This window comes from Mus musculus, chromosome 3 (assembly GCF_000001635.26).
Source record: "Mus musculus strain C57BL/6J chromosome 3, GRCm38.p6 C57BL/6J".
NCBI lineage: Eukaryota > Metazoa > Chordata > Mammalia > Rodentia > Muridae > Mus > Mus musculus.
Genome location: NC_000069.6, coordinates 41592173 through 41611483, shown reverse-complemented (window position 1 = coordinate 41611483; position 19311 = coordinate 41592173). Strand labels below are relative to the sequence as shown.

The following is a 19311-nucleotide window of genomic DNA, read 5'->3' as shown; positions in this document are numbered from 1 at the left end:
CTCATTCTGTAGCCTAGCGTGACCTAGAACTCACAACCTAGTCCAGCTGACTAAAATGTTGGCACTCCTCCTACCTCAGCCCCCAGAATGCTAACAAGTATAAGCCGCCATGTTCAGCAGCAGCAGGACTTCTGGATGAACTACATTTCAGTTCTAACCCAAAATATGTTCTGACCCCTTGAGAAGAGCCAAGTACAAATCTCAACCATGATGCAAGCAGCTGCCGGGGATACCCATAAAATAAGGACTCCATTCCAGCCACACACACATCATCCTTTATCACTGACTCCTTAGCAAGTACCAAAAGCTTCAACTAGGAGGCCTCTGTATACTACCATCAACCATCCCAGACACCAAAGAGATACAGAGTGAACTTAAAGAATCTAAACTACATTGTCTTTAACCAATGACACTACTTGGAAAACTTACTTTCAAAGTTTACAACTGAAGTTTTAAGTTCCAGATACTGAAAGACACTTGGTTCCTCTGAAAAATACTTAATCTTAGCAAGAACACATTTAAAAGTATGAGGCACTTGAAGAGGAGAGTATGGCTGAAAACTTCCCCTCAGTCTTTTTTGTGTGCTCCGCTAACCAGGTTATCTCTACTATGTTGCTTGGATGCCATAATTATCTAGGGAAAAAATCCAAAGACTGAATGAACAATGACTCTCCACACAAGCAAGTGCCAAGAGTGCTGCTGCTGGAACTTCAAAGGGCAAACCAAGGTGGAGTCGCTCATCCTTCTCCACTGAAGGCCAGCCTAAGACCCACCTGCTCCCTGAGGTATCCCAGGACCAACTTCCTCCATGAAATCTTACACTACCTACTTTCTGGGGCTTATCATCAAGAACACTGGTGCTAATCGCACATTTTAGAGGTCATGATTCTATACCAGACTAACTGAAGATCATATGAATCCCAGAGTGAAACACTTGGCCAACATTAATAACTGACACACTCTCCAGAGTAGAGGAAGCATATTCCCATATTTCTCTTCCTTTTTGGCTGGCTAGAACAATGTAAATAGAAGATAATTAATTAATTAAATGCCCAGCCCACGCAGACTTCCATCTCATCCATCCCTTCAGAAGTCCACCATGAGTGTTAGGAAATGCGTGTATGTGGTAAGTAGTCTTAGCAAGTATTTACAATGGTAGATTGCTCCAAAAGCTAGACCATGAAGTCACACCTTTGTAGCTATCCCCATGTTTATCAACAGCTCTGCAATGTGCTACAGTTTGTTTTCCTTCCCATATCCTGATACTTAGGTAACTTGAGATAGCATCCCCACTTTACATGAAATTGGAGAGAGAAATTAAGGTCTATGACTTGCTTCTACTTGGTCATCAGGGAGATGCTACAGGTCTCAAAGCCTATTTAATGCCAAATTCTGTTCCTTCCCTCCAATATAATGTCTTTAATGTTTAAAGGTGTTCCCTGAATATGAACAGCTGTGCTACTGAAAACTTTCTACAGGACAAATTGGAAGAACAACTGTTTTCCCTCAACAGCAGTGTCAAGGCTTCAAACCCCTGCCCTACATCTAGGGCTTTATGCATACCTGAAACTTTTTCTTGCTCCAAGAGCTTAGTGTACTGAGTGAAAATTTGTTCCTGGACTTTGCACACAGACCGTTTAATCTTTTCCCTGCGGGTCACCATGTAAGTGAGGTTCCGAACCTAGAATGTAGAGAATAAAGATTCTAAGTGAGCAATATGGTAACGATACTTCAATGCTTTCATTTCTCCTTTACCTGAGATATACTGGCCCTACTAAGACCTTGACAGAGATTTGAAATCAAAACATACCCTACCACTAGAAGAATTCTGCTTATTCATTCCCTCGTATCTGTAGCAACCATGAAGTTACACTGGGGGAGTAGCAGAGATAGGCAGAGTCCCACTCTTCCCCACCAGTCTGCAATGTAGAGACCCCCTACTATCTAATCAGGACTTGCTGCCTTGTGCCAGAGAGCTCCGCTTACCATCCAACAGTGTCTTCTCAGAAATCTTATTGTAAATAGTTTGAGCAATTATGAAGCAACCTCCCTGAATACTTCTATCAAGTATCTTCCAGGTCAATGGCATAAAAGGAACCCCTGCACAAAGTCCTCTAGAAAATCAAATGAGCTGCTTGGTTCACTGGGTACAACTTTGCAAATAGCCAGCCACTACAGCATATTCATTCCAGTGAGGTGTGCAAATGCCGGGGAACTGCCCCAGCATCCCCAGCAAATCTTTGGATCTATGGATCATCAGTTTAAACCTGCTACTAACCTCACCCGCATTCTAGTTTATCTGTAACGGAAAGACCACTGTGCTGAGATTCCCCACTCAATCGGACAGAAGACTTCTTCAAATCACACACATATGTATTAGTTTGTGGTCAGTAGTCGAGGCTTCCAGAGTCATTATTCCCTACTCTTAAAACCATCAGTCACCATTAAGTACAAAAGTAAAGAATAAAGGCACTAAACCCCACTGATCCTTTGGGCATAAAGACAGAACATCAGGTGCAGCCCACCGCTGAACAGTTGAACCTTTCTTCAGAAAGATGCCCGTAAGACCTCAGCCACCTCAGCAGCAGGGGCAGAAGTGGAAAATGACTACATGCTCCCCACTGGCTAGCATCTAGGGTGTGCTAAAAATGCATCCTCCTTTTGAGCAGTCTTTCTTGTATCATACTGTAAGTGCAAGTTCAAAGGTCACTAGCTGCTTCTCTGACACAAGCCATGCAGTTTTGCACACTGGCTGACACAGATATCCCCTCAGTCTTCAGACCTTTCTCCATCCTCACACTCCCAGCTGTGCTCCAGGCTGGGACCTACATGAGGACATGGGCCATGAAGGGAAATACTACCGGATTTTGCTGACCCTAATGATGCACTATCAGGGAGTTCCTGCCTCTATTTCTATATTAATAACTTCTTAATACTATTAGGTTCAATTAATAAAGGATTAAAAAGAAAATTATGCTCCTTGTCTGAATTAAATATGTCACTTGGCCTGCCTGCCTAAGGGATAGCCATAATCCCAGGCAAGGAAGAAGGTGCTCTTTAGAAAAACCCTAACCAACTTGGGGCTGAAAGTGGCTAACAGAACCTTCTATCACCCAGATGAGATTATGGTGGGAACTCAGAAACAAAGAAAGGATCAAACCTAAACCCTCATCACAAATTCCAACCTCTGACAACACACATAAGCCAGCTTCCCATGAAAAGTCTGATTTTGGGAGACATGAAGTGGGCATTATTATAGTTCATGCTCACATTCAACTCAGGTGTGCAGAAACATCTTAAGCCTGACCCATGAAAATGAATAGGGAAGGCAGGAATCTCAGCTCTGATGGCTTCTGTGCCAGCAAAGGCTTTAACACAGCCTCTTAGTAAGGAGAGAAAAGACAAAACAAAAAAACCTTTTCCTTCCAGTGACCTCAGATAAATAACATTTCAATAAACCCACAAAACAAAAAAAGCCATAATTTACAGTTGTGCTCTCTAATGCCTATTTGATCCAGCTTTGGCTGACCCCAAAATAAACAAAACAAAACAAAAAGGAATTCTTGGCAGAAATCTAGACATGGTCTTTGCCCAGAGAGCTTGGCCACTCAATTCACCTTCCCTCAGCGGCTAGCAGCAGGCCCCCAAACCTCACCGTCTGACATCAGGCTAAACCCAAGTCAACTTTCCCCTTAAAGCAAGTTCACAAACAGAAACCATGACCGCCCCCGCCCCCACTCCAGTTTGCACTTAGTTTTCCAGAATGTTACTGTTGCATCCTGAGAGCAGCAGCAGAACAGGCAGGAGACCTTGCAGTGGGTTTCCTGAGCCCTACGCAGTGCCTGCCACATTGAAGCCTCGCGTGCACTTTTGTTTAGTCAACAACTGAGGTCGCACTGAGTTTTCAAAAAGTTATGTTCCACTGAGTGACAAATGCACAGGACTGTCCCCCAGGACTTGGAGCCTTTCCATACCAACTACAGCAAGTGCAGGATGTCTTTATCCAAGCTAGTAGTTCAGGGAGGTAGTCAGGAATCCCAGAGTAAGATGACTGCCTCCGGAAGCTGGAAGTTACACTCGCCACATTACCAACCATCTCATTTAGAGCCTCCTGATACCTATTCCTGTCACGTAGCTTTCTGGTCCAGAACTGGTACCCAGGTGTGCAAGGCCCCCGAGGTGTTAATTTGCCAGAAAGAACAATTAACGTAATCACTGAGTCACGTGCATGTGCTGAGTGCCACTCACTTGTTCAGGAATGACCACATGCCTCCGGTCCAGTCGCCTACATCGACTGGCTCAAGTGCCTACCATGTGCTGATAGTTCATAAAAATAGACAGACCACTAACTTACTGAGAAGACAAGTTAATTGTACCTTTGGACTTTTTCTTTTGTCATGGCTGCCCTGATAAGGCCTTGGTCTGATACACTTTTTTATAATTGCAGAGCACTGTACAACTCTCCAGGGCCTGCCATAGACTTCAGCTTTCAGACAGTCCTCATGGCAGGGGGAAAACATAACATGTCATTATAAATACGCCCCTTTTAAACTGACACTGACTGCATTAAAACCGTAGACTCTTTAATACTGAATGTTGAGTAATGCCACACACACACACACATACACAGGCACTGGTGCACACAAATCCTGATTTATTCCCTTATGCACCACAGGCATTATTCTACTTAAACGCAAAATGACGACTCCAAAAAAAGTTGAGAATTTAATTAGAAGTATATGTTAGTCTCAGTAACTTAAATACAGAAAAAGAGTTAATACACCCAAGCATTTTCTACACTTTTATTCTGTGGTGATTGTTAAACAAACACAGTCAAAACATGAGACTTCTCGCCTCCCCTCCCAACGGCTATCTGACTCCATGCACCCCAATTACAGCAGTTGTTGGGTTAGGATGTAGCTTCTCAACAAAATACCCATTAACCCTGAATCCCTTTCTCAAGAACACACCACAAGTGCATGTGGTTCTTCGAACTGACCACCAGGGGTTGTGTGGGAGCCTAACCAACCTGCTCCCACCTCCCCTTAGCCTAACTAGCACCCACCACCTTACCCGGAATCCTAACAAGGTCTAGAAAAGGACATCTCAAGAAGTCAGCATTAGATGATGAACTAAAAGGGCCTCTAATGAGCACTTAGAAATACGTGCATGACCATCTCCAACACGGTGGTGCAAGCCTCTGTGAGAACTGATCCTTTTGGCCAAGTACATTTGCACTCTCCTGCCTACGCTCTCATCTCAAATCACCTATGAGTCAGATCCTGTTGCCAAGCAGGTGATGAATCACTCCTCTCTAATAAGTGAGGAGCTGGAGGGAGATACGCATTAGCTGTTTCAGGCCACTTGGGTGCCTTTCGGCACAGGCTGCTTCAGGCCAGACAACTTGCATACCATCTCTGCCACACTAATGAATTTAATAGGTATCTAGCAGTCAGGGGAGTAGGTATGGAAGGTGCTCAAGACGCATCCCCAATTAGCAAGCCTTGGTCAAAAACCACCTACGGGAGTGGGAGACCCTGGGGAGGACAGTCCACTCCTAATTATTCCTGCAGCAGGAAAAAAGGTCCAGCCGGGGACTCCAGAGGTAATGGAGAGTGGGGGAGGCACCAAGCAGCAAACAGCTGAGGGGAGTGCCAGCAGCTGAGGCTCCAGGCAGCCAACAGCCACTTAATCAGCAACCCAGGAGTGTGATAAACACGTGTGTGTCTATGTATGCAGTGTACTGAGATTGCTAAGGGCTCCACAGACATACCCAATGCCCTGTGCACCAGGAATCACACCACACGCAGACATCACCCAGAGAGGGATGCGCGCCACACACAATCGTACTCTGTATGTGCACAACCTCTGTGATGACTTAGCACCTCACTGCCAAGACTGTCTTCTGTAATAGGTGTATATAAGTCCATGCACACACATGAGCACCTGCAGCCTGTTCTTCTCCACAACAGAGCTGGGAATGCCCCTGTGGATTAGCCTAGAAGCAAAGATGAGCCAATGGGAGGCAGTGCTTGGCTCTCTCTAACGAGCCCTTCATCAGCACCTAGGAAATGTCTCCCCAGGTTAAACAAGGAATATTCCTGCCGCTGCCCCATCCCCCATAACTCAGATACATCCCAGTTCTCAAAACCAGGCTCTAAACTGCTGAGTTAAGCCCTTGGTCATGTTCCTGGTGCTCCATTCCCTCCAGCTCTATAAGGACAAGGGAATAGGGGATGAAGATACACCCCATCTGATCTTGGAGAACAGTAAAGATTAACAGGAGAAATAATCACAAAGCAACTCCCACACTGGCAGTCTTGCACAATGCAGTGAGTTTACCAGCCCATAAATATGTTTAACCAACATGACCTCATGCTGTAGTGTGTACAAGGATCTGAGAGTAATGACTGGCTATCATCTCTAGGCAAGTGCCCGCCTCTTTACATCTTCTTCTCTAAGTCATTATAAGGTGTCGGTGTCAATCATTACCCTCTCCAGGTCCTGCCGCAGGTGCGTGAACAGCTGCAGCCTCCTAAACAAGACATCCTGCTCCCGCTTGGCTAGATTGTCCTCTTCGTCTTTCTTTGGGGTGATGAGGGGCTTGTTGAAGTTGATCTTCCTCTTCAACTTCCAGTACTGGTACAGGAAATCCACCACTTCCTCAGGCAGCCGCAGCGCCCTGGCCACATCCAGCAGGTTGACAAAGGTGTAGAACTCATCCTCCAGCTGCTGTAGCTTCTGCTTGCGAACACTCACCCGGTGGGCCTCCTCTCGATTCGGCTCCAGACTACCATAGGGCTCCAGAGGGCTCTGGGGAGAACTCTCAGGGGCCCCATTCTCCTGGGCTGCTCCTTCACCCAGGCCCTCCTCGGGTTTCCTGTGTGAGCTGTGCTTTGGGCAGTAGGACTTGAATTTGACTTCATCATTCTCTGCCAATATGGTCTTCATCTCCAGGCCACGGTCAAAAGCACAAGTCACGTGGAAGGCTGTCCGGCAGTTCTTCACAGAGCACTGCAAACAACACAGGGAGACAGTTACAGAGCGGTGGCAACAAGAGCCCCCACTGCTGGCCACCCCATATGATGACAAAGAAACACTCAATGAGACAGAAAAGCTTTACAAAGATGAACAGGTTTGAAGGAACGTCAGGGCACAATGTAGGGTAAAGCTTTCAGAGAGCAAACTATAACTTGCTTGAAACAATCACAGCACTGAAATCTCAGAGCAGGGGAGGGGGAGGGCTGTACAACTGGCTCCTGTTGGGGAGGGTGGCACAATCCCCAAGCGAATGCACTCTATGTACAGCGCATACTCTGAGGCCTTAATTTAGTTCTCCACGACTTGAACGCAGTTTTATAAAAACTGTGAATAGCAATGTCCTCAGTGCACACATTCCTGATCAGTTTTAAAAGACTGTGAATCCTCAGTGCAACCCCCAGCGGGAAAAGGTCCCAACTCAGGAAGGTAAACACAAGCAGCATGGAAGTAGCATCTAGGGATCACGCCAGAGGAAAAGAAGGAGAGACAAGAGCCCAGTTCAGGAAGGATGGAGAAAGGTCTCCCTGCTGCAGACGCTCCCTTCCTTTAGGCCCCAAGGAAGTCAGCACAGAGGCCAGGCCTCATCAAGATGCACTGAACACCCTGCTCACTCCCCGCCTGCACAGGGCTACAATTTAGTGCCTTTGATCCAGATACAAGCCTCTGGCCAGCAGGAGCAAAGTGATTAACTTCTCGTGTCTGATCTCACTGAGCAAATCCCTAGAAAGAGGTACCTCTTGGAGGCTGAAGCCAGTCCCTTAAAAGCAACTGTATTGTGTGAGGCCAAGGGATCCCTGGGGCATGCCAGGCTGCACAGACAACCAAGGAGCTTGTGCTCCAGGCCAGCTGAAAAGCTTAATTAAACTCATTCAACAGACCCTGCCATCACATACCACAGAGTAGAGACTGGAGTTGGGTTTCCCCCTCATCACTTCAGCGTTTAAGATGCACTTCAGTGCCAGCCACAATCTAATCCTTTACTGTACAACCGCAGCCCCTTCACCACCGCCAATTCCAATCACCGAAAGCCTATGCACCATGCTTAATCTGTACCTTTATAAATAACCTCAATTACAAGAAGCCTGTGAAAGCAATCAGCTCTGGTGGCAGAACACACGCAGACACACCTGGCCACTCTCATGAAGACACACTGTTTCTCCACACAGCAGGAAGCCGAGCGGGAAGTAGAGCGGGAGCAGGTGACTGAGGTGCAGTCTGCGTCTGCCTTAAACTACACTTAACCCAGGCCTTCGAACCTTAAAGAGAAATGAGCTGCAGCAGAGTACTTATACGGGACTTTGAAAAGATGCCAAACGGCCTTCCTCTGGGTGTTCCTATTCGGGTTGACTCAGCAAACAGATGTTACAGAAACAAACTAGTCTTCCCAGCTGCAGACATTTCTGAGAGGAGTTCTCTTTAATAAAAATCAATCTATTTATTTTGTTAAGATATGAAACGTCATCTGCCTTCCTTGGCCCCTTCTTCAAATTAATGCTCTGGGGACAGAGATCAGTGGCAACATAAATGTCCTTAAGAGTGTCTCTCCTTGAAAAATAGACAGGGCTCGAGTTTGCCTCCCACGAAACATCAGCTAAGGAGCAGGGTTGATGTGCTCAGAGCAGCTAACCCAGGCACAGGAACTGCCATCCTCCCACACACGCCAGACACGCAAGTCCTTTTTGACCTCTCCTCGATTCCTTCTGCCCAAATTCATTTTAGTTTTCAACAGATTCTACTAACAACAACAACAACAAAAATCATATCTTTAAGATCCCCAAAGCCAAATCTCAGCTGCCCAGTGCCTGCCCTGGTATTTTTTACTAATGCCTGAACAGCAGTAGAAACCATAACAGTGAAAAGTCAAACCACTCAAGGCTTGTTAAGAAAGTGAAAAGAGCCCACCTTTAATCCCAGCACTGGTGAGGCAGAGGCGAGCCGACCTCTTGAGTTCAAGGCCAGCCTGGTCTACAAAATGAGTTTAAAGACAGCCAGAGTTACAGAGAAACCCTGTCGTGAAAAACCAAAATAAAGAGGAAAAAAAGGGGGAGGGGGGAGGGGAGGGGAGGGGATATAATACCAGTCAGTGGTTTGGGCACCTTACTCAAAGAATCATTGCTCAACCAAAATATAGCATATTCCACCAAATGAAGAAACTGTTTTAAAGCCAGGGCCACACTTGTCAAGTCATGCCTGTACCTGTTGTATTCTCTATATTGAAAGAAGCTGCCCAAACAGTGTTTCTGTCCACCAGATTTCAACAACAAACAAACAAACAAAAGCAAACAGACAAACCAAAAACTGAAGAATCTGAGGCCTACTTGGGTCCCTGCTGGAGTCCAAATTAACCTTCAACACAGTGTTCTAGGCCTCAAATCATAACCGACTAGATATCAATGAATGAATGAACCCCAGAAATCAATTACTCAAGAGTTTCAGACAACACACAGATACCATTTTCCCATTAACTCTGCATACCTCGTGACTTTCTGTACTTACCTGTACCTGGCCATGTAAATGCAATCAATCAGCCTTTTACATGCTGGCTGGTTCACTAGGGCAGCAGTGTGTGTGTGCTCCAGACTCCCTCCCGGTGTAAAAGCAGAGGCCTGCCCAACACCTACCTCAGCTACAGGCATCCCCAGCAGGGAGCCCTGAGGACTTCTGGTCTGTGAGACTGGTCTGTGGTAATGAGACTACAGTGGAAGGCTAGACAACTCAAGTGCCACAGTCAAGAGTATCTAAGCCTCGGTTCTTACCAGGAATGTCTGCTTATGAAAAGAAGAGGACTCTACTAGGCTTAGGCCAGACAAACTGGAACTGCCTCCAAACCCAGGCAGATTTCCAGATAACCTTCCTCCTCCTAACCCTCCAATGAATGCTGTGTAGAGCCTCCTCCCCCACCCTGCTCCCTAGCACACAGAGGAGGAAAACAAAGCTACGCTTACTGAGCCATTGTTACCTGTATGGAGGCCCCGAATTTCTCATTGCAGAGGCTGCACACAAGCGCCCACCGGCTGCTGGGAATGTGAGACACTTTTGTGATGGGCTCCATCTTCTCAGGGCTGCCAATGCTTACCTAAAGATCCAAAATAGCCAGATGGGCATGACACGGATAATCAGAGTCGTAACACAGACCTGAGGGCTAGCCCCAGGGCCCAGCTCTGGACTAGCAGCAGCAGAGCCCAGAGATCAGCCCCCATTGATACCAGCTTGCCAGTCTTTATAGACCTCTCTACAAGTTTTCACTTCTTTCAAGTATCTGATAGCAAAAACATCTATCTTATCGTAACAAGGCTAGGGGCTGGAGAGATGGCTCAGAGGTTAAGAGCACTGGCTGTTCTTCCAGAGGTCCTGAGTTCAATTCCCAGTAACCACATGATGGCTCACAACCATCTGTAATGGGATCTGATGCCCTCTACTGGTGTGTCTCAAGACAGCTACAGTACATCATATATATCAAATAAATAAAATCTTTTTTAAAAAAAGACTTTAGATTGACAAGAATTTTTAAGGACTAAAAACCCATTGTAAACATATTTAAATAATAGAATGAGCAAAGAGATAAACTATATTTAATAGTATTACATCAGAACACATAACTATATTAAAAGTAAAAATCTAGCAAGATAAATATGGAATAATGAACTGCAAACTGGTTAATATTAAACCAAAAGATCCAGTGAAACTCCCATGTAAATCATACCCAGGCAATTTTCCTCTGGAGGGAAAAAAAATGCAGCAAATCACACACCAAAAATACTGGAATTTAAATGACAAATGATATTCTCATCACAAGCCATGCAAATTAAATTAGTTAAGGTCTGGGACTGGAAATAAATTAGAGCAGACCTGAAATTAACAAGGTGGAAGCCGAGGAAGAATTTAAATAAAGCTCACAGAAGTGTGACCTAGGGCACTGTGGTACTGCACTCGGAGTTTGGCAAACACAAACTGGCAGGGACAGTAGCATGGCTACCCTCAGGACAGAGCCGTGAAGGTGCCAGGCCTGGCCTGTGAGTGCTGTCATCTACGTGAGGGTTTCCAGAAATGGAAAAGTGGGGCTATTTGTGGACACCAGGCCACTGCTGCCTCCAGGAAGCCCCTCCACAGACCCGCTCTGCTCAGGATCAGCTTGGGGACAGAGGGGACCCAGCAGCTCTACTGCTGCCTGTGAGTCACTCACTCCCACCTACCCAACCCCAGCAGGAAACCAGGACTGTCTCAATTAAGATGCTATCAGAAAGCAGGCTTACCTCAGGGATCCACAGGGCACAGCTGACGTGGACCCACTTGGTTCCGCTGCGGGTCGGCTTCATAGCTCCGCCTTTCTTGGGACACAGCAAACATTTTGGCTGAACTCCCAGGGCACATGTACGACATAGCCAACTGCCCTCTGGCACCTTGAGGATCCCATAGCAAGCCTGTAAGGCCACAACTTTGTTATTTATGTGTATGGGTGTCTTGCCTCTATATATCACTGTGCCACACACTGTGTAATGCCCACAGAGGCCAAAAGAGGGTGCTGGATCCCCTAGAACTGGAGTAATGGCCTGCTGTAAGCAGCCAATGTGGGATCTAGGAATCAAGCCTTTGTTCTCTTGAAGGGCGGTCAGCAAGTCTTACGAGGCATCGCCCAGCCCCTATTTGTGAACTGAAAAACAATCTAGAAGGATTTTCACAGAGCCACACCAAAGTAGACATGCCCATATCCACCTAACTGTGATCCTGACCCTCGAGGAAATATGCCAGCCCACCTCCAAGCACCCATGTGCCTGAGCTCCAAAGACACGCCACATGTGTCTTCAGCACAGGAAGTCCCAAGAACTTGACAAGAGGGATCCTAAAATAACGAGTGTTGCTGTGGTGCGGAAGAGACCCAGCCATAAGACAGTTCCAACCACTGAGCAGCCAATGCTCCAACCTGGCTGCAGGCTTCAAGAGGGTACAACAGACCTCTCTCTGCTTTCATGATGGGCGTGACACGGAACGAAGGCAAAACAAAGCACCAAAGCCAAGGTGATAGTGGCTGGGCAACCATTCGCTGCTCAAGCTGGACACACTCCTCCTACTGGAGTCCAACAGAGTTCATGCGAACAGACAGCCGCAGAAGAGCGAGACATTTCAAAATGAGAGTTTGGTTTCTTTCGCTGATGTTTAAAAACAAAGCCTGTTTTGCACAAGTTGGCAAAATTACACAAGACAACCCAAACTGCAGAAATTAAGGCTTTTACAACTGAAATCATTATGCTGGTTTAAAGAAAGAAAAAGCAAATGTTTCAATAAGGGGAGTAAATAAACAAACCCATGGTAGTACCGGGAGTGTGCTCAGACAGCCCTTTAAAACCCAGACAGTTCACAACGTTATCCTTAAATGAACTGCAAGTCGGAAGTCACAGGAACCTGGCTCTATTTCTCCAGGCAGAAACAGCACAGCCACCATGAAATCCGAACGCCCAGGACACAAGAAGGAAAACACAAGGATGAGAGCGGAGCTCAGCAAAGAAACAGTAACACCGCAGTCCTGAGAGCTCCGCGCGGCCACGAATGAGCAGTGGTCAACAAGTCTACCAGCAAAGCAGTGTTCTTACAGATCTCAACAGTAGTAGGAGGGCTTCAAACGCCATGGCGTTCTAGAGCTCCCTTTGAAGCGAGGATCTCGTTTACTGGAAAGGCACATCTACACTAATCAAGTATGCCTTAAAGACAAGCCATGAAGAATCTCACGGAAAGTAAAATAAAGTGAGCGTGAAGTGTCGAGAGCAGAAGAAGCGGAAGTCATCAGGGCCAACTCTGCCACCCACATGCTAAGGTGTTGGCACACAGCCCTGATGGCAGCTTACAGACTTCTGAAGCACAGAGCACAACTGGATTTCAAGCAGAAATCTCGTAACAGCAAATGTCAGAAGACTTCAGGGTCACTAGGTCAATGAGAGGCAGCAGCAACAGTGGCAGTCGTGTGGCCTCCCATCACACACACCTCCACAGGGACTCCAGGGCAAGACGCCCTCTGGACCACAAAGCCCAGATACAAAACAGGTCCGTCTCAGGGTTCCCTGTGAAGATGAGCTGAGACGGGGCCACCGCTGGTGAAGCCATGGAGTTTTCTAAAGCCCTAGAGGTGAATTATAGAGAAAGGGGTAACCCAGATCTCTGAGTGTGGCAGTGAGTATGTGTGATCTCAGCACTCAGCGGCAGAGGCAGGAGGATTATCTCAGTTGGAGGCTATCCTGGCCTATACACTGAGATACAGGCAGCCAGGGCTATTTTAAAGAACAATAATAAAACACAGAGCTCAGGTCACACAAGCAACTTTCCACTTTCTCCGAGAGTCACTGATGGCCTCACAGAAAAGTACGTCAGGACAGTTTTCTAAATCACAAAACTGCCTGGTACACATGTCCCCACGCAAATCCACATCACTTGACCACCACATTCAAAGTCAAATACAGAACTCGACAGACAGACAGCTGTGTGGTTAAAGGCACTTGCTGCCCTTCAAGGACCCCAGTGTGGCTCACAGCACCTATATCAGATATCTCACAACCTATATGCCCAGCTGAGGGGATCCAACTTTCACTTCCTCCAGCATTCACACAGACAGACAGATAGACAGACACACACACCACCACAAAGTAATAATAAATCTGTTAAGTTACATGAGGGGTAAAAGGCCCCTGTATCTATGCTTAAGCTTTCTAAATTACCTTCACTAAAAGACAACAGCAAGCCCCCACCAAGGTGGGTCTACTGCCACCTTGAAATAATGCTCACGAAAAGGGAGTCAGAGACGGCTCAGCAGTTAAGAGCACTGACTACTCAGAGTTCCCAGCACAGGCAGTGTCTTACAGCCATCGCAGAGCTCCAATTCCAGCGGAGACCCCTGACGTGCTCTTCTGACCTCTGGGCACCAGTCGTTCTAGGTGGTGCACAGACATACACATGCACAATATTCATACACAGAACTAACCAAAATCTAAGACGAAAAGTCAAAGGGGTGCCTGACCCCCTTCCACAGCTAAGCTGATACGTAAACACATGAACGCTATGGTTTATCCTGTATCCCCCAGAAGATACTTTAGGACCGCACCACCACCTGAAAACGGGACCTTTAGAAACAGTTGTGACACACAACTATGTAAACTGAGACCACACTGTGCAGGCAGGCACCTAATCCAACAGGACCAGGACTGTGTGAGAAGATAACCCTATCTAGACAGACACACAGGGAAGACATCGTGAAGACTAATGGGCAAGCCAACCACCAAGGACTGACAAGAATCCACCATGAGCTAGGAAGAGACAAGGAAGAACAAAACTCCAGTTCCAGAGACAGCTTCTGTTGTTTTAGTCACCGCAGTTAAAAGCTAACGTAGAGTTTAAGCACCCTTTGCTCGGGTTTGTTTCCAGTGTTCCCAGTTGAATCGCAGTGCCTTCGTGGAGTAAAGGCAGAGAGCCATGCCCTGGGATTACAGTCAGGTAAGACTTTCCTAAAGCACAACTGTGGGATGCGGCTCCATTAGGAAGAACCACCCTAGACTCCAGGCAGTACAGGCTGGCTGAGAGGCTCAGCACCAGAACGGCACCCAGCTCTCTCTGGGCTCTGCTGCCCCACTCACCTGGTGCACACAGATGTTACACTTGTCACAGAACACCATCTCGTTGCCGTCCTCGCCATCAGGTGACTGGCAGACATCGCAGACAACGTCTTCGTCGTATTCAATCCCCAAGCCCTCTTCTGTCTCTATGGCATGATTCATATTGTCATAGCATCGCTGTTCGAATTCCTCCAAGACCCTTTCCATGGTGTACTCGTCCAGCTCCGGCATCCCTGCAGGAAAACACCGCAGATCTCCCCTGAGTAAGTGCGCAGTGAGAATTATAGCGAAGACACTGGCGTGTTTAAACTCCCAAATAAACATAAATAAAGGTAACTGAGCACCAGAGAAAATGCTACTCTGTGACTCTGAGGCCAGTCCACAGATAACGCCTCCATTCCTTATGGAAGACACAACAGAGAGAAGCAAAACTCAAAACAACTTCCGCAGCATCCTAGGATATTAAATGCATGCCCTGTTAAACGCCCCTTCACACTCTTGCCGACACTGATCTGACTCAGAGAACAGGACTACATATTATGCTGCTTGGGTTTTGCTGTTTGGGTTTTGTTTTGGTTTTAACTTTTCTTTCTTGCTACTTTAAACAGTTCCCTGAAGCAGATTTCACAGCAAACATCCTAACGTTTTTAACTGACTTATCCCTCCCCACTTTGAATTCACCAAACTGAAATGCATAAATTTAGATCCACGAGCGGCAAACACAAGGAAATGTCTGGAGCAAAGAAGTCAGCTCACTAGGAGTTAAATAAAATACAACACACTTCCTTCTACCAGCAAATGCCTTGAGGGAGCAAGGGGGATGGTGATGATGGCTCAGTGGCCAAGAGCAGGTACAGCAAAGGACCTGAGCTGGATTCCCAGCCCCTGTCAGGATGCTTACAGCTGCCTGTCTGTGACTCCAGATCCCAGAGGTCTGAAGACTCTCTTCTGACCTCCCCATGCACCTGCACACACCCAGACACACATATGTAATTAATATAAAGCCTTTAAAAACGAAAAAAATAAAGACAAAGTGGTTACTGTGGCCTCAGAAATGGTGAGAAAGCGCTATTTTCTTCTATTTGCAGATGTCCTCCCAACTGCCTATAAGGAGAGCCCTTGTACAGACAGGAGTCCTAAAGAAAGTCAGCGTCCGGCACAGTGCTCATGCCTGCAATACATGAAGTCTATAATGGTAATGAGTTTCAGGCCAGTACAAGCTATACTAGGACCTGGAAGGGGGGTGCGAAAGGGGGAAAAAGAGAAGAAATATAATTCAGGCCTATAGCTTACACACGTTATTGCAAAGCCACCACATTTTCAAGTTTTAAGATTTTGGAGGTGAGCTGGAAAGGTGCCTCCGCAGTTAAGAACACTTGCTGCTCTTTCAGAGAACCAGACTTCAGTTCATAGCACTAATGTAGGGCAGCTCACAACCTCCTGTAGCTTCAACTCCAGGGGAGCCAGCACCCTCTTCTGAACGCCAGCTGCCCTGCGCTCACAGCTGCCCTGCGCTCATGCCCTGCACTCACAGCTGCCCTGCACTCACAGCTGCCCTGCACTCACAGCTGTCCTGCACTCACAGCTGTCCTGCACTCACAGCTGTCCTGCACTCACAGCTGTCCTGCACTCACAGCTGCTCTGAACTCACAGCTGCTCTGAACTCACAGCTGCCCTGCACTCACAGCTGTCCTGCACTCACAGCTGCCCTGCACTCACAGCTGTGAACACATGAGTTCTTAGTATTTAAACCACTGAATTGCCAATCTTTCGGCTGGATCCTGAACTGGACACCTACAACTTGCCAAATGAGTCAGTTTTCTGGGTGGTTTTATACAGGCGGTGTAAAGCATTTGGCCAGCTCAAAAGACAAAACTGAATCTTCTACAGTGGCATAATACATCATTTAGTTACAGGAGAGTTCCTTTTAAACAGATTCTAAAACCATCCCTGGCTTGCTACTGTTCTGACCAGTAATACTTAAAGCAGGGAACAAGAGCAAGAAAATCTACTTTGTTGACACATCTCAGTAACTAACCAGTAGAAAATACCAACGTTCCCAGCTCAGTCATGGTCAGTCCCATCAACTGGCTGGCAGCAGGAAAAGCTGCTATCAGAGTCCAGGCTGAGACAGGCTCCATGGGAACACAACTTTAAACAGCCCTTGCCCTTCCAACCTTTGAAGCCAAACACACGTGACTTGTCACAATGTGCCCAAGTCACACTTCCCAACCCTGCTTCCACCACACAAATGTCTTAAACTTGAGTTCACGGACACTCCAGACAAACTTTTATAACAACCCTGGGGAAGAAAGGCTAGAACATAAGGAGACCACCTCAGCCTCCACACCATGAAATGCGGGTAACTGAGGTCTTAAGGTCCAACCCAGCAGAGAAACTATCCAAGTCTGGGCTCTCAGCCAGGGTCACACCTCACTCAGAAAGCCAGGAAAGAGTTAAAGAGGTAAAAACAAGAGGGTTTGAAGCTGACTTTGTAGGCTCCGTCTGAGAAACAGCAGGCTGCAGGCAGTAAAAATGGGACTTTGGCATCACAGCAGTAAAGAGGAGCAGGGCACTGGCCCAGTCCTCCTGCTCCCTGGGCTGCAGTTCCTGTATGGTAAGTAAGGGTAGAAGCAGACGGGGACAGGAATTCAAGTCAGAAACAAGTCAGGCTTCCGCCCCGCAGTCCACCACTGCGCTAGGAGCTCCAAGTGGACTGTATGTCTCATTGCAAGTGCCAAAGCCACACAAGCAATCTGGTCTCCAAAGAGCTGGGACTCTGGTGACATAGGTGGCTGTGACAGTGAGCTCCAACCTCTCAGGGACTCTATATGAGTCACTGCGGACTAACCAGCCCTCTCTCCAATGTGAGTTAATGAAGTAACAGTCTCACCCATCTCCTTAAATTCTTCATTGGTTACTTCCAGCCACGCAGCATCCATATCATTGAGGTCATACCGACACACACTGTCTGCCAGAGTCCGGATATCGACGTAGCCTAACGCTGGGGGCTCAGAGCCGGACGACGCGATGTACTTCTTGGGCCTGATGAACATGAGAGACTTCTCTTCAGACACAACCCTGGTTAATAAGAAAACAAACAGCCAGATTACCCTTTCTGTCCTGTAGAAGAAACTGTCAGGGGCAACTTCCTCCTCCAACCCCCAAGCCAGACCATCCCTATGTTCATATAGTCTAAGAATTTGAAACCAAATGAGAGCAACACCTCAGCTAGAAATCTTCAAAGTACCCAGAATGGAAGCAGATGCTGCAGCCTTCCACAGCCATCTCCTTCCCAGCACAACACCCTACCACATCTCCAACAGAGTCTGCTCCCAAACTACAACAAATAAACTTAAGCCGGCCACCGGTGGTGCATGCCTTTAATCCCGCACTTGGGAGGCGGAGGCAGGCAGATTTCTGAGTTCGAGGCCAGCCTGGTCTACAGAGTGAGTTCCAGGACAGCCAGGGCGATACAGAGAAGCCCTGTGTCAAAAAACAAAATAAATAAATAAATAAATTTATTTTAAAAGAAAAGATATTTCAAGGGTTGGTTTCTAAATCCCTTTCCATTATTGGTGCTTGCTCATTGCCCCCCGGAAGTTGTCAGAACAGGGACGAACTTGCTAAGCACTGAGTTCTCAGGAACAGAGACGGCAGGGACAGCCACAAGCTGGATGTGCACAGCACACGCTGAGGACCACAAGGGACACCTCTGAATTCTCACCTTCCAAAAAGACTGAGGGAGAACTTTGGGCTGTTGCCATTCCTTTATTCTAAGCGCCAGAGCCCATGGTCCATGAACATATGGCCCCAGACAATTCCTCTACCACCACCCCCTTACAAGCTGTGAGCACGGGAGAATTCCACCTCACCCTAGCCAGACTAGGGACAGCACAAAAGGAGCAAATCAGCTCGGGCCAGGAGCCCAGCAGAGGCTCTGTGGTCACAGTCCTGCCACGTCTGGTTTTGACCACATACATTCACACCAACAGGATGCCCAGAGTTTATACGTTATTCACCCTGGAACTGACAGGAAGAACTTATCTGTGTGACAGAGATGGGCAGACAAACTGGATGTATTTCTCCTGCTTGAGCAAGAACAGGTATCAAGTGAAACGCTCCAGTCTATCTATTATGAAGTCATTTCATCCTGCCTTGGCACGGCTTCCTAGACTGACAGCCTGCCGGTGCTGGCCAAAAGGGACCATCCCCATCCTGTGCGCCCTGAGACCCGCTTCACAGGCCATGACCCTCATCTGAAGAAGCAGGTGACTCCTGGTGGTCACCTATGCCTGTCTAGCCATAGTATACTATCATATAATTTGAACAGAGATCCCAAAATGATGGTAATCAAACCAATCAAGTGTCTAAGGAGTTAAGGGCCAAGAAGTGAATTTAGTCCATACTCATCCATGGTAAGAGAGGCTATTTCACACAGCAAGGAGCCAGCCAGATGCTGGCAGAGCTATCGGGCACTCCATCCTCATATGCAAAAGTGGGGAAAAAAGGTACCAACTCGACACAGCCTGTCCCAAAGGAAGATCGAGGACATGTTGGGAGAGGTGAGCGACACGGCAGGAGATCAAGAGGAAACACCAGCGTCTGCAAAGAGCCTGTCCACAGCTCAAATTCCTCATCGGACACTGTCAGCTCCTAAAATACAATCAGCCAC

The 19311-nt window shown here is 47.2% G+C and overlaps 1 protein-coding gene across 7 annotated transcripts in view; it reads right to left on the bottom strand.

Moving 5' to 3' along the window:
* Jade1 (jade family PHD finger 1) overlaps nt 1-19311 on the bottom strand; it is a 61131-nt gene that overhangs the window by 5381 nt on the left and 36439 nt on the right. For all 7 annotated transcript variants that reach the window (NM_001130184.1, NM_172303.4, NM_001130185.1 and 4 more), the window contains exons 5-10: nt 17530-17717; nt 14658-14869; nt 11295-11462; nt 10001-10117; nt 6493-7014; nt 1564-1681 (exon numbers count right to left, since the gene is read on the bottom strand). In NM_001130184.1, coding sequence (NP_001123656.1) covers nt 1564-1681; nt 6493-7014; nt 10001-10117; nt 11295-11462; nt 14658-14869; nt 17530-17717 — 1325 coding nt within the window. The remainder of the gene's footprint in view (nt 1-1563; nt 1682-6492; nt 7015-10000; nt 10118-11294; nt 11463-14657; nt 14870-17529; nt 17718-19311) is intronic.